A 15,621-nucleotide genomic window follows, 5' to 3' on the forward strand; every position below is an offset into this window, starting at 1 on the left:
TGTAGATAGTTGTATTAACTATATTATCTATAGATGGCTTTATTAGCTATTAGTCATTCTACCTATAGATGGCTGTACTATCTATTAGCCATATTATTTATAGGTGGCTGTATTAGTTATATCTATAAGATGGCTATACTGGCCCTATTATCTATAGGTGGCTATTTTAGCTGTATTATCTATACATGGCTGTATTAGTTATATTATCTACAGATGGCTGTTTTAGTTATAAGATGAATATATTAGGCCTATTATCTATAGGTGGCTGTATTAGCTATATTATCTGTAGAGGCCTGTATTATTTATATTATTTACAGATGGCTGAATTAGTTATATCTATAAGATGGCTATATTAGCCCTATTGTCTATAGGTGGCTGTATAAGCTGTATTATCTATAGGTGGCTGTATTAGTTATATTATCTATAGATGGCTGTATGAGCTGTGTTATCTATAGGCAGCTGTATTATCTCTGGAGAGCTGTATTAGTTATATTATCTATAGGTAGCTGCATGACCTGTATTACCTCCTTGATAAGTCAGGGGAATCCGCGGCAACCAGCCATTCCCTTGAAGAGGCAGTTTTATCTACACCCCTGCCTTGAATGTGAGAGGGTAGGTGTCTGTGTGGTATTAACTACCACCCCACAGAAAACACCTCACCAACCACCAGCCCGACAGCATCTCATCCATCACCAGCTGCTCCTGTCCACCCAGGCTTCATTTCTTACTATCGAGGGGTGCTCCTTGGCAGTGACAACACCTTGACACGTCCCCATCACAGCACCTGCCCAGCCAGTCACACAAGAAATGTGGCTGGAGCTTTGGAGATGGGCCAGGTCCCAAGCTGGGCATAGAAGACACGGAATTCGGTCAGAGCCCAGACCAGAGAAAGCCGACCTGGGCCCAGAGGAGCTGCAGGTGAAGCCCCGGGCAGAGATGGCCAAGGCAGAGCAGCAGTGAGCCCGTGGGCCGCACTGTAGGTGGAGGGTTGGGGTTGAAAGAAGAGACGACCAGCAAAGCACCTTCTAGCTGCCTTTTGGGCTGTGATGGGACCTGCAGCCCCTCCTCATGTGGCAATTCCATTTTAACAAAACTGTATATTTTTTTTCTTTTTACAGCTGCACCCACAGCATATGGACGTTCCCAGGCTAGGGGTCTAATTGGAGCTGCAGCTGCCGGCCTACACCCCAGCCACAGCAACACGGAATCCAAGCCACGTCTGTGACCTACATCACAGCTCATGGCAACACCAGATCTTAACCCACTAAGCGAGGCCAGGGATGGAACCTGCGTCCTCATGGACACTATGTCAGGTTCCTAACCTGCTGAGCCACAACAGGAACGCCAACAAAACTGTATTATGAATGTGAGGTTTTGCTTTGTCTTCCAGGGACCTGAAGCTAGATAACATCCTGTTAGACAAAGACGGACACATCAAAATCGCAGACTTTGGGATGTGTAAGGAGAACATGTTGGGAGACGCCAGGACAAACACTTTTTGTGGGACCCCGGACTACATAGCCCCGGAGGTAAGCCCCTTCCCAACTCGGCTCACTCCGGCCAGCACCACAGCAACTTCCTCCCCTGAATTTGCCTTGGGATGTGTATGTTTTTCTGAGTATCTGACAAACGCAGCTGCACACAGGTGCTGGGGAGGGGGTTACTGATGCTGAGGTCATCATCTCACCAAGGTATGAGGGACCCAGCATGTTCTTCCCATCACGGCTCCCCCACCCCAGCCTTAAAATATATTCACTCTGTTCAGACCAACTGGAAGAGACAGCTGGCGAAGAACCAGGCGAACACCCAACAGGCTTGGGGCATCCACCTGAGTCCAGTGGTTTCCTTTGAGACCAGAAAACCTAAGCTGTGGTTTCCAAGCTGCGTGTGATCATGGAGACATGGCTGGGGTCTCCCTGCACCACATTCTGTCTTCTGTCAAATGAAGACAATCCTGTCACCTGTGATGGTGTCAGATGAGAAAGCCTGTGAAAGTTAAAAAAAAAAAAAAAAAGCCATTGGGAGTTCCTGGTAGCCTCGTGGCTAGGGATTCAACAAGGGGCATTGTCACTGCTGTGGCTTGGGTTGGATCCCTGGCCCGGGAACTTCTACATGCCAGGGGTGTAGCCAAAAAAAAAAAGAACCAAAAAAACAAACAAAGCCTTTGCTCTCATATTCTGAGTCCCTGGAGAATCAGCATTTGCCCAGAAGGCATCCATCCATCCAGCTATACCTGAGGACCCCCGATTCTGGGCTCCCCCCCGCCCCAGCTTCCCCCTGTCTACCCCTGGGGGAAGGGGGACACCCCCTTACACATGATCCTTCCCACAGCATAAACACACAGTGGGCTTTTGGTCTTTGACTCTCTCTGCATCACTGGATGACCACTCTAAAATCAGGGGCTCTTTCTTATTCACTTGTTAACAGCTTGTTTTGAAGTAAGTATCAATTTACAAAAATCTGCCAAAAATAGTATAGAAACATCACCTATCCTAACCTTCCCCCAGGGTCCCATCTTACAGAACTACGGTCCAGTATCAAAACCAGGAAACTGATATTGGCACAAGGTTGCCGCGTCCAGCGTGGCAGGGCAACGGGAGATCCTGCAAGAGGGACAGTGCGGTGTAACAAAACACACAAGACTCTCTTACAGTTAGCAAGTGGGGGACCAGGAGGCACTCTTCCACAGAACAAAGGTGCCTAGGCTTTAGCCCACAAGACTTTTATTAAGGAAGGTGTAGGTTAGTGAGCAAAACCAGGCATAGGCAATGACAAAGCTATCGCCTAGTGAATAACAAAGGAAACCACTAGCAAGGAAGTTACTGGTGAGTACCCCAAGGACATGGTGCAGCTGCTTATAGAATAGCATGGTTAATGCATAGCTCCCTTATCTCCCCTTTGAAGGAGACCCTGTACCTTAGAACTCTGCATCAGCAGATACGCTCATCTGGCTTTGCCTCACAGGCATTCCTTGCCTTATGGTGACACCAAGTCTGCCTTCTGCCGAGTTCAGCAGTTCAGTGGTCTCCAACGCAAGGCGTTTCTAGTTCTGTCCCACCTTATTGCATGTGTCCATCAATGTGATCTGTTATGTCTGAGGATGGAGCACGAGGCTTGGCACCTTACGGTACTAATAGGTACCTTTTCAAAGAAAGAATGAACTACTGATAAATGTGTTTACTAGGTAGTGATGGACCTCGGGTCTCCCGGGCAAAACAAAATTGAGTGGCAAATCCCAGTCATTGCCCAAGTAATTGTAGCATCCTCAGGCTGAGAAATAGGAGGCTCTGGGCTGTGGGTCTGTACTTCATTTTGATTGCACCTTATTTAAATGCAGGGTTGGCCTCAGCAAGAAATTGTGCCTTTTCACTGTCCTGTTTATAAGTGCCTTATGCCCTCTGCTTTCCCCAGCAATCCTTCCTTTCTGACTGTCTGCTTCAGCATCTTCCAGAAAGTAGCTTCTGTCTCGTCCTCTCATCTTCAGGCATGCTCGTCTTCCCGCACTGCCACTCTCTGTCCTCTTTTCTTCGTGTACATGCTCCCTGAACAGCTGTACTTATAATGATTTCAGCTCCAAAATCAGTTCAGCCAGCCCACACTTCTGGCTCCAAACCCATTACGTCCATTTTCTTGCTTGAGATCCCCAGTTGTCAAGGGCCATTCAAACATAACAGATCTCAAACCCACTTGCTCTGTTGAAGTTGCCGCCCTCCTTATCTCTTTTTCGATGAATTACATCCACGTCCCTCCATCCAGTGTCCTGTCCAGGCAACTAGGAACTCTCCAAGCTTGCTCCTCCTTCCTTATCCCTCTCAGGTTCTAACACCAAGACCTTCTAAACGTAGACCTCATGACTTCACGTACATACTCTCTCCTCCCCAATCTTGTGACTGAAATAAAAATCTCCCTTGATTCTTTCTTGATCCTCAAAACAAATCCCTTGGAGAAATAAATCAATGTCCTCTTACTGCTGCTGCCCTACCCCAAGCCCTCAACATGTCTGGTCTTCGTGATGCCTTTATCCCTGGCTTTCCTCTCCATCACTACCCAGCTGCCCAGCATCCTCTTTACATACTTTCAAGCTTTCCCATCATGCTTCCTCATCAGTTAAAAAAGCACCCCAGCATATGTATATTTATTATATATGAGTCTTAGACACTGATCACCAACTACGACTGTGTTATAAAGCATGCATACAATCGAACTGAAGATGAAATAGGCAGTAGCTTTAAATAAGTTTTATTCTATTAGTAGTACGAACCTTTGTGCTTCATTAAAATAATGAGATTAGCTTAAAAATCTTAGTTCAACACTTTGTGATTCTGGGACGCGAAGATCTGGTTTTTCTTGGCTCATCGCTGAAAAAGTTAGCTCAGAAATTTACACTGTAAGATAAGACACTACAATATGTACATGAGGAAGATTCATGGTTGAGAAGAGTGAATATAAGCCCAGCATTTTTTTTTTCAGGGCCACACCTGCAGCATATGGAAGTTCCTAGGGGTCTAATTGGAACTGCAGCTGAGGCCTACGCCACAGCAACGCAGGCTCTGAGCCACATCTGTGACCTAAAGGGCAACACCAGATCCTTAACCCACGGAGTGAGGCCAGGGCTTGAACCTGCATCCTCAGGATACTAGTCTGCTCGTCTCCGCTGAGCCACAATGGGAATGTCCCAAGCCCAGCATTCCAAACAATGTTTGATAAATCTGATTTAGCCAACATCCCTTCATAACTGATGAGATCGTCCTTATTTTTAGCCTGATTATGATGTGACCAAGAGCTTGTACTAGGAGTAAGAGAGCTCCGCACTGCCATTTTCTACTTTGCATTATTTAGCATGGTCTTTGAGCCACGCCTCTCAGCAGATAACTTTTTAAGGACTTTACATTTTGTGAAAACGAGTTTAGTTAAAACAGAGCCCACTGATCCCCTTAGTTTCGTATGCAACATAAATGACACACCTTGGGATAATAAATTATCCTAATAGTGACACACCTTACAATGTGCTGAAAACAAATGGTCTTAGGGAACCCACCACCAATGTCTTCTGAGATGAGGCTTCCCATGCCTCCCTCGGGAAGCCTAGTCACTGTTCACATTTCTGAATGAAGGCACCAGTGCCATTCTTAGATTTTTTTTAAACTCCCGTGAATACAAGATTTCATGTTGCCTTCCTACTACTCATTGCACCATTTGGTTGGTCCCTGGGGTGCATCCACTGATCTGAAGGCCACTGCTCCACCAGGATTGCCTTTCTAATGCGAAAACCTGCTACACCATGACTTTAAAACCTTCAACAAGTCCCCATTATCAGCTGGGTACAAACCAAAATCCCAGGCAGAGGTCCTTAATAATAGGTCCCAAGACTCCCATCTTCCTGCATCTCTCATATTTCTTAGCCATGTCTGTAGTTCTCCCCACCTCTAAAGTCATCTTCCTAAAGATGCCTCTGTCTTCTTGGAGTAATCAGTTGTTTCCTCCTCTGTGCGACCATAATTCAATTTGCCAATAAACTAAGCCTTTCACAGTTAGGGACTATGATTTACCCACCTTAATGTCTAGTCTCCTCCCCCACAGCTCAGAGCACCCATCATCTGTTCCCTGAATGACCACACCGTGTCTGTGGTCCATCTTTGAATATGTGCTGGGTTTTTCCACCTCTTCGCCTCTTTTATACAATAAGTCTCTCTAGTCTCTCCCTTTTCCATCAAAATCATGCCCATTTTTCAAAGCTCCATTCACACACTATCTCCTTTGTGAAGTTTTTCCTTTATCTCACTCACCCATTACCCCTTTCCCCAAAGATGTGAGCAGAGAATCTAAAACACAAAAATAAATGCATGCATAGAAAACAAACTTACGGTTACAAAAGGGGATAGTGGGGGTGGGGAGATAAATTAGGACCTTGGAATTAACAGCTACACACTACTGTATACAAAGTAGATAAACAAGAAGGAGCTACTGTATAGCACACAGAACCACATTCAATACCTTATAATAAGCCATAAAGGAAGAGAATCTGAAAATCTATGTATCACTGAACCACTTTGCTGTAGACTTGAAACAGAAACAAAACACTGTAAATAATTATACATCAATTTTTAAAAAGAAAAAAAGGTAAAATTTAAAAACGCATTGCACACAGTATCAGGAAGGATGCACAAAAAGCCGACCGTTCTCCCTGAAACTTGGGGATAGTCTCACAGTCCATGTCTCCAGAGACCTTCTCAAAAGCTCTGCAGTTCCCTAAGTCATGGTTAAAGGATTGAGGGTCTAAAGGATAATTGGAGGTCCATGCCCATTTTAACAAAGAATAGAGAAACAGGGAGACACGCTTTTAATATGTACTAGCCACTTAGTAAGTCCAGGTGGAACTGCAACATGTAGAAGCAGCTCCCTGGAGAAAGCAGGAGTCACTTACAGACCAGAACCCTGAAGGTACGGGTGGACTCTTGGTTTTTTAATGACATTCCTCCACTGTGTATAATGCAATGAAGCCTTGTACAGCCCGCCACTCACTAGCTCCACAAGACGGGTGGAGGTGCAGCCCTCTCTTGCTCGAAGAGAGAAAGAAGGATGCTGACATGACACGGTGACATCATTATTATCGGAATTACTTGAATAAAGATGGGGAGAGGACAGGACAAAAGACAGCATGGCCATAAGGTGGCATCAGGGGTTGAGATAAAGGGCCGCTCCAGCCAGTGCTTCTCCACCAGTTTCTTTAAAAATATAGACTAGTTTGAGTGTAGCCAAGTTAAGTGGAGGTCTAAATCCTGGGGACAACATTTTAACAGGAAAGGAACATCATGTAGTGAAATGCCAGAAGCCCAGAGTCCAGAACATAGCTTTCAACTCACTAACCAGGAGACCTTAAAGACAGGACCCCTCTCTAAGGTCCAATCACCATCCTTTGTTAAACAGGGGTAGCAGGACCTACCTCAGGGGTTCTTACATACAACACACACAAAATCCAGGAAACAACCAGTACACACCAGCAAGCATTTGCAAACATTCTGTCTGTACAAAATGTGTAATTGAATGGGAATCAGCATTTTGCTTCTTCCTAACTTAAGTCCAAAAATATTTATTAAAATCACCTGCCTTGGAAGACTTAATTTCCATCACAGCTGTCTCCTATCCTCCAAATTTCTGTTCATTTTCCAGCCAAATGAAGTTATTTATTACCAAAATGCAAACTCAGAGCAGCTCCTGGTTGCCTTGGGCTCCCCCTTGTGGCACATCCTACGAATTGTGTGTGAGCTGGATCCCAGTGAAGGCAAATTTAGTTAACTAAGACTGTGCTGTGTGGGCATCTTTATTTTCTTTATCATTCTCTCTGGGTCTATTTTTACACTAGTCCTTAGGGCTAAGTGAATTTTTTTCTAAACTTTAGTATCCAAATATTGAGTTAAGGCCAATAGGTAGCATCTTTATACTGGAAATCAGCAGTAGATGGCAAAATTCTGCTTGCAACTTAACTCTTATTTTCACAAATATCTGTCCTGATGAACTGGCACCCATTTAACATAGAACACAGAGTCATTTCCATGAGGCAGAGCATTTTGTCTCTCCTGCTTTTCAAGGGAATGTCAGTCACCCAGTAATAAGCTGACCCCACAGCATCACCACTTTTCCCAGATGAGGTTAAGAGGGTTCAAGGAGTCTGCCTGAAACCACGCAGTGTTGTAGAACCTGCAACCATCTGTGTGATCATCACAGTTGGTGGTGGTGTGTTTGCTTAGCAAGTCTTGTGTTAGAGACCCTTTCAGTTCCCTGAGCCTCGCTTCCAAGCCTATCTCATTGCCCAGACACATACCGGGGAGGGGGGGGGTCAGAAATGGCTGCTGTGAGCATTATTCTGCCCCATCAGAAAGCTCGCCAGCACTCCCCTAGCAAATATGAAACTGGCTTAGAACTGCAGTGTCATTTTTCTTTGCTAAAGCCATCAGTGCTACAATCCTGCCATTCATTCCAAAGGCCCGTTTAAGACGAAGAGAAAAAGCCAATCCTAAGACGGCCTGTGTGCATGTGTGCACACGCCTGTATGTGCACACATTCACTAGATGCACTGAATTAAGCCTTAAGTCGAAGGATGGAAAGGGTGTCTATGCCAAGAGGGTCCCATTCTTGCTTTTTAAATTTGGTGCTTTCAAACCTGTTTTCCCATCCTCACTTGGGTTTGGATAATAAAGCAGCTTTGCCCCAAGCCTACCTGGGAGCAGCATTCATGAAAAACAAAGATTTTTCTTCTCCATTTCACAAATTGCTCTTATGCTCCTACCAAGTACTGTTTTGTTTTGTTTGGGGGCCACTCCTGTAGCATATGGAAGTTCCAGGCTAGGGGTTGAATCAGAGCGGCAGCTGCCGGCCGCAGCCACAGCCACAGCCACGCCAGATCTGAATCGCATCTGCAACCAACACCGCAGCTCGTGGTACCACTGGATTCTTAACCCAATGAGTGAGGCCAGGGATCGAACTCACATCCTCATGGATGCGAGTCCATGAGCCACAGAGGAACTCCCCAGTACTGGCTTTCACAGTGATGTAATATATATACCATAAAATACACCATCGTAACCTTTTTTTTTTTTTTGTCTTTTTGCGTTTCTTGGGCCGCTCCCTCAGCATATGGAGGTTCCCAGGCTAGGGGTCCAGTCAGAGCTGAAGCTGCCGGCCTACGCCAGAGCCACAGCAACGCAGGATCCGAGCCGCGTCTGCAACCTACACCGCAGCTCACGGCAACGCCAGATCATTAACCCACTGAGCAAGGGCAGGGACCGAACCCGCAACCTCATGGTTCCTAGTCGGATTCATTAACCACTGCGCCACGCCGGGAACTCCCAGTCGTAACCATTTTTAAGAGGGCAGTGCAGTAGCGTTGAGTATATCCACACTGTTGCACAGCCAGGTCTCCAGAACTTTCCATCTTGTACAACCGAAATCCGTCCCCATTAAACAACTGTTGCTTCCCTACAAACCCTGACAACCATCATTCCACTTTCTGTCTATAAACTGGACTCTCTAGATGTGTCATATAAGTGAAATCCTACAGCAGCTGTCTTTGTGTATCTGGCCGATTTCACTTTGCGTAACATCCTCAGAGCTTATCCATGTTGAAGTGTGTGTCCGAATTTCCTTCCTCTTTAGGGCTGAGTTCATACTTAGCTCTGTGGAGAGACCGCATTTTGCTGATCCATTCATCCACGGATGGGCCGTGTGTACTGTTTTAGAGACGGTCGTGGCCTGCCTTGTTGGGATGACAGGCCCTGAGCAGGATGACAACACGGAATCTTTCCCCGTTAAATAAGGAAGTTGCTGGAAGGCCAGAATACGAAGACTTTTATGCCAGGAATGTGGACAGGAATCTCTTTAAAAGTTAGGGGGGACTCCAGACTTTAAATCCACTTCCCTAAAGGACCGACCAGACTCCTTCCCCTCCAAACACTGCTAACAAGTGTCACAGTGTCACCACATGTCGCAATGAGAGGTCTTGGTTTCTGGATTTGAACAGCTCATTTTCCTGGTCTCTCTCAGCAGAGTCACAAAACTTGACTCTTCGGAACCATGACCTGTTAGCTTTAAGGGTGGGCTATGTCAGATGACCTCTTTGGAAGCTTGATGTTTTAGGCAAAGACTCAGGACCACAGATGCCACACAACATGTGGTCTGGTTTAGCGCTTCACCTCAAGGCACTGAAGGGCCTGGAAAACCTAGCTCTCTTAAGTCTGGATCTGCCACCCACGTGTGGGAAAATAAAGGTTGGCGGGGCAAGTCAGTTGTTTCGCTTAAGGCCAGAGGCAAAAAAAGAGAGAGAGAGAGAGGAGAGAGGTTGAAACTCAAGAACGTGTGCCCAGTTTTGGCACTGCCCACTCACTTCTACCTAGCCACTAGCTTCTCGAAAGTTTCAGTGTCATCTTTGTAAAACCATGTGCTGTCTTCATCATGAGCTATTGCCTGGGTGGCCTTGAGACATCCAGGCAGGGCGTTCAGACCAACCTCGTTTTTATCTTTGTTCATGTTTTGGTTAAAGTGTAGTTGATTTATAATGTTCCTTCAATTCGTGCTGTACAGCAAAGTGACCCAGCCACTCTAAGGGACCAGCCACAGTTCCCTGTGCTGTACAGCAGGACCCTGTCACCCATCCATTCTAAATGTAACCGTCTCCATCTCCTAGCCCCCAACTCCCCGCCTGTTCCCCTCTCCCCCACCCCTGCCCGGCAGACACAAGTCTGCCCTCCGCGTGCACGATCTGTTTCTGTTTTGTAGAGAGGCTCATTTTTAGTCATTAGGTCCCTGCCATTTGGTCCTGCAGATCCTACTGGGTCAGAAGTACAACCACTCTGTGGACTGGTGGTCCTTCGGCGTCCTTCTCTACGAGATGCTCATCGGCCAGTCCCCGTTCCACGGGCAGGACGAAGAGGAGCTATTCCACTCCATCCGCATGGACAGTCCCTTTTACCCACGATGGCTCGAGAAGGAGGCAAAGGACCTTTTAGTGAAGGTAAGAAATGGCCTGGAGGAAACCCTCCTAGGTTTAATACTAGGCTTTCTCCTCGGTGCTCCTGTCCATTGCTCTGTTCGGGTTTATACCCGGCAGAGTAAACAGAGTAAACAGTAGCTGCATTGAACCAGATTTAAAGGGGATGCGCACCCTTGCTTTAACTGAGGCACCGATAGGATGAGCATGAGCTATCAAAAGGAGTCTCAGACCCTCCCGTGCAAAAAACACCCAGGAACCAGTTCCAGGACTCTTAAATAGCTTCACTTTGAGATGTCTATTGAACAAAAGCTATTTGGGGCTTAAAACTTAAACTTGTTTCCCGTAATCCCTACTAAATCTGTTCAGTCCATCCGGAATGATAAAATTCCTAGAAGAACGTATAGGCGGTAACTTCATTAACATCAGCCCCAGAGATATTTTGGGGGGATCTGACCCATAAACAGGGGAAACAAAGGCAGGAAGAAACACATGGGACCACATGACATGAAAAAGCTTCTGCACAGCAAACGAAATCATCAAAATGAAAACTTTGAATGGGAGAGGATACTTGCAAATCATATCTGGTAAGGGATTAACATCCAAAATATAAAAGAACTCATACAGCTCAGTGACAGTCTGATTTTAAAATGGTAGATATATACAATGGACTACTACTCAGCCATAAAAAAGAATGAGATGCCATTTGCAATAACATGGATGCAACTAGAGATTCTCATACCAAGAGAAGTCAAAAAGAAAAAGACAAATACCACATGATAGCACTTATACGTGGAATCCAAAATATGGCACAAATGAACCTATCCACAGACAAGAAACAGACTCACAGAGATAGAGAACAAACAGACTTGTGGTTGCCGAGGGGGAGGGAGTGGGATGGACGGGGCGTTTGGGGTTAGCAGATGCAAACTGCGACATTTAGAATGGATGGGCAGTGAGGGCCTGCTGTATAGCACAGGGAACTATATCCAGTTTCTTGGGATAGAACATGCTGGAAAATACTATGAGAAAGAAAGAAAAAACCATGATGGAAGGTGTGTGTATCACTGGGTTACTATACTGTACAACAGAAACTGGCACAACGCTGTAAATTAACTACACTTTAATTTTAAAAACACAAAATGTAATGGATGAAGGGGTCTGAATAGACAATTTTCTCAAAGATGAGCAGATGGCTCATAGGCACATGAAAAGATGCTCAGCATCACTAACTAGGGAAACTACACGTCAAACCAAAGCCACAGTGAGCTATCGCCTCACACCTGTCAGAATGGCTGCTATTAAGAAGATGGGAGAAGGTACCAGCAAGGATGTGAAAAAGTGGAACTCCAATGGTGGAAGACCACTGTTGGTGGGATGTCAAATGGTAGAGCCACTGTGGAAGCAAGTATGGAGATCCTTCAAAAAGTTACGACTAGAATGACAATACACTCATACCGTATTCCACTTCTGGGTATTTATTCAAAGAGCACGAAAACACGAATTGGAAAAGATATATGTACCCTTGTGTTCATTGCAGCCTTCTTTGAAATAGCCAAGAAATGGAAACAATCCAAGTGTTTGTCAATAGACGACCAGATGAAGAGGTGGAATGTATACCCAATGGAACATTAGCCCAAAAAAGTGAAATGTTGCCATGTGCAACACCACGAATGGAGAGGGTCTTGTGCCAGTGAAATAAGACAAAGACAAGTACTGTGGGATTTCATTCACGTGGAACCTAAAAAATAAAGACAAACTCATGGATACCGAGAACAGATTGATGGTCACCAGAGGAGAAGGGGCAGGGTGGGCAATGCTGGGTGAAGGGGGCAACGCTGTGGTGAAGGAGGGGTAACCAGGCTTTGGTGGTGATCACGCTGGAGCGGGTGCAGAGGCTGAATTATAATGCTCTACACCGGAAACTTACCATGAAAAAAATCTTTCCCTGCCCCGGATGAAGGCTTGGATAGAACAAGTGATTTTCAGCTCACTTTTAGATAAAAGACCAACTTCTCGTCCCTCCTACATTATGAGACACCATCTCAGCCAAGAAAGCAAAGCTGTTCTGTCCAAGACACAAGTCATCACACCCATCTTAAAGGTTTTGGTTTGTTTTTTTTTGTTTTTTGTCTTTTTAGGGCCGCACATGCAGCACATGGAGCTTCCCAAGCTAAGGGTTGAATCAAAGCTGCAGCTGCTGGCCTACACCACAGCCACAGCCACAGCCACACAGGATCCAAGCTGCATCTGCAACCTACACCACAACTCACGGCAATGCCAGATCCTTAACCCACTAAGCAGGGGCCAGGGATCCAACCTGCGTCCTCATAGATGTTAGTCAGATTCGGTGTCCACTGAGCCACGACGGCCACTCCCATCATGTCCATCTTAAAAGCACAGACTCCCACTCCCTTTCCCCTGGCCAAGTGCATGGCCGCCACCCAGCTTTGGAAAAGGGTGTCTGTTCACATTGTGTCCTGCATGCATGTCCTCTTCTTCCCCATCTCCTGTGTTTCTATTTCCGACCAAACACAGGGAGAGGATGGAGGAATGAGGAGGAGAAAGAACTGCTCTTCCACGGCCGGGGGGCTTCATGCTCTTGGAATCCACTGGGTTTTCAAGCCAAGGCTTTCTATGGGATTCAGACAGGTGTTTTGGAAATCCTGTCCCTGGGGACATCTTTGACGGAAGCCCTTGAGGTGCAGGCTCCTGGATCCATCCCTCAGCCCAGCTACTGGACTGAATCCCACTCCAGCCACACCCCATCCCAGCAGGACCCGCTGCTGCTGAGCGGGCTCTCCCGGGCAGCACTTCGGACGGATGCAGACCGGCTCTCCTCACATCCCCGACCTGCATCCACGGGACACCCTGATGTATTTTCCACCCTGAAACCTAGAGAGTGCAGTCTTCTACCATCTCAGCAGCAGTCTCCAGAACTTAGCATCAAAGCAACAGTCAGACCCCACCCATGACAGCCCAGGATCAGTTAAGACCTGGCGCTAGTGCTAGAGAAGCAAACCAGGCTCTGAGACTCACTGGTTAAGAAACCAGGAGCTCCCGGGCACCCACACAGACACATGAGGAGCACCTGAGAGCCACCGTTAATGATCTAGACCTTAAAGCCCCAGGTTGTCTTTGCTGAGGATACAAAATACCATCTGCCATGTGAGCGCCATGTGCTAGAAAATGAAAATCCTGCTAATACACCATGCTAATGAGCTGCTATCATAGTAAGCGCCTACACCTGCTGAGCTGTCCCAGCACCTCTGGGGGCCAAAGAGACCTACCAATGTGGCCAAAAGCCCAGCAAGTCAAAAGGCAGTGGACCGAGAATACAGGTGTTTTGAACAAGACGGTTTGGTTTCTGGAAATTCATCTCAGCCGGCTAAAAACAAATCATTTAGGGAAATAATGTTTAGCCTTGCTCATCTTATAATGAAAGGGGGACCAGGATAAGATCCTTCACCATTAGACGCTGTCCATGGATTTGAAATCCAAACTTGGATTACCCTGCCTACCTTTTTTTCACTAATCTGCTTTTTTTCTCATGAAGAACGACTCAGAATTAAATTTTAGGGCATAATACACGTTTGCCTTTCTGATACAACTGTCAGGTTGTCTGGGGTGTTGAAATGTTGAGCATTCTCACGGCATTCTCCCTAAGGAACCAAGATCTTGAACTTCAAGTGCTGACAAAGCCCTCGTAGGAGTCCCAGCCCGAGGCTGACGGTGTGTAAACATCTGAGCCAGTCTCACTCAATTCTCACTTGCTCTCTGATCCAAGCAAGCCATAAACTTAGAAAACTCCCCAAACGGCCAATTAAATTCACTTTTAATGACTGAACAAAACACATATAAAATGAAAGCTAATTTCAAAATTAACCAATTTTTAAAAAAAGATGACAGCAGTAAAAATAAATTAGCAGGACGGGAATGTGAAGTTTTGCTGTCCATAAAGGCAATTTCAGGTATTATTACAGGTGCTACATTTATCCTACACTTGGCTCTTGGAAAGACTTAACTAAGGTGTGTTAATTGTCTCCAGCTGCCATGAACAAAACACCATAGACTGGGCAGCTTAAACAACAGAAACTCACTTACAGGTCTGGAGGCTGGAAGTCCGAAGTCCAAGGTCCGGGGCAAGGTCCGGGGCCAGGCCCAGCAGAGAGAGTTCCACACCCAGTTTGCAGGTCTGCTTTCTCGCGAGAGTGCGATGGCGTCTCCTCTTTTATAAGCCCTGAGCCAATAGGCTCAGGCCCCACCCTGTGACCTCATTTAACCTTAAGTACTTTCTTCCTCCAAGTACCCTCACACAGGTTAGGGATTCAACACATCAGTTTTGAGGGAACACAATTCAACCCACAGCACAAAGGGGGCGCTGAGAAGTCCTGGGCCATCCAAACTCACCAGAAAGGGGGAAACGGGAACGGCTTGGGGGTCTGGAGGCTCTGGTGCAGCCGCTGTAACCTACCTTTACTTAAAGCCGAACAGCTGTGCTGCCTAAACCCAGCTCCATCTGGCAAAGGGTGATTTCCCGGCATGCCACAGGGAGGATGTAAGTGGGGCCAGCTGGAGGTAACGAAGTACATCTGTAGAAGGACACCGGGGGAGTTCCCGTCGTGGCGCAGTGGTTAACGAGTCCGACTAGGAACCATGAGGAGGCGGGTTCAATTCCCTGCCCTTGCTCAGTGGGTTAACGATCTGGCATTGTCGTGAGCTGTGGTGTAGGTCACAGACACAGCTCAGATCCCATGTTGCTGTGGCTCTGGCATAGGCTGGCAGCTACAGCTCTGATTCGACCCCTAGCCTGGGAACCTCCATATGCTGCAGGAGCAGCCCAAGAAATGGCAAAAAGACAAAGAAAGAAAAAAGACACTGGGAATGGTGGTCTCAGAGGAGAGGAAGACTGGGGAGGAGGAAAGGATTACTTCCGGTCGGAGGAGAAAAGATGTAAAGTCATGCATGTGGAAGATTATGCAGCAGTGAAAAGGATGGAACTATGGGTTCACAGAACAATGTGAATGGGTCACCAAGACATTAAGCCAAGTGGGAGGGAAAAAAGCCCATCTCAAAAGGTCAGACTGTGTGCGTCCACGTGTGTGATATTCTTGAGAGGACAACGTGGCAGAGATGGT

The 15,621-nt window shown here is 46.4% G+C and overlaps 1 protein-coding gene across 6 annotated transcripts in view; it reads left to right on the forward strand.

The window, feature by feature from the left end:
- PRKCQ (protein kinase C theta) overlaps positions 1–15,621 on the forward strand; it is a 147,931-nt gene that overhangs the window by 125,616 nt on the left and 6,694 nt on the right. For 4 of the 6 annotated variants that reach the window (XM_047755233.1, XM_047755232.1, XM_047755235.1 and 1 more), the window contains 2 exons: positions 1,391–1,529; positions 10,319–10,507. In XM_047755233.1, the coding sequence (XP_047611189.1) occupies positions 1,391–1,529; positions 10,319–10,507 (328 nt within the window). The remainder of the gene's footprint in view (positions 1–1,390; positions 1,530–10,318; positions 10,508–15,621) is intronic. The other 2 variants (XM_047755236.1, XM_047755237.1) reach the window with 1 other exon arrangement.

This window comes from Phacochoerus africanus, chromosome 12, assembly GCF_016906955.1.
Source record: "Phacochoerus africanus isolate WHEZ1 chromosome 12, ROS_Pafr_v1, whole genome shotgun sequence".
Classification (NCBI taxonomy): Eukaryota; Metazoa; Chordata; class Mammalia; order Artiodactyla; family Suidae; genus Phacochoerus; species Phacochoerus africanus.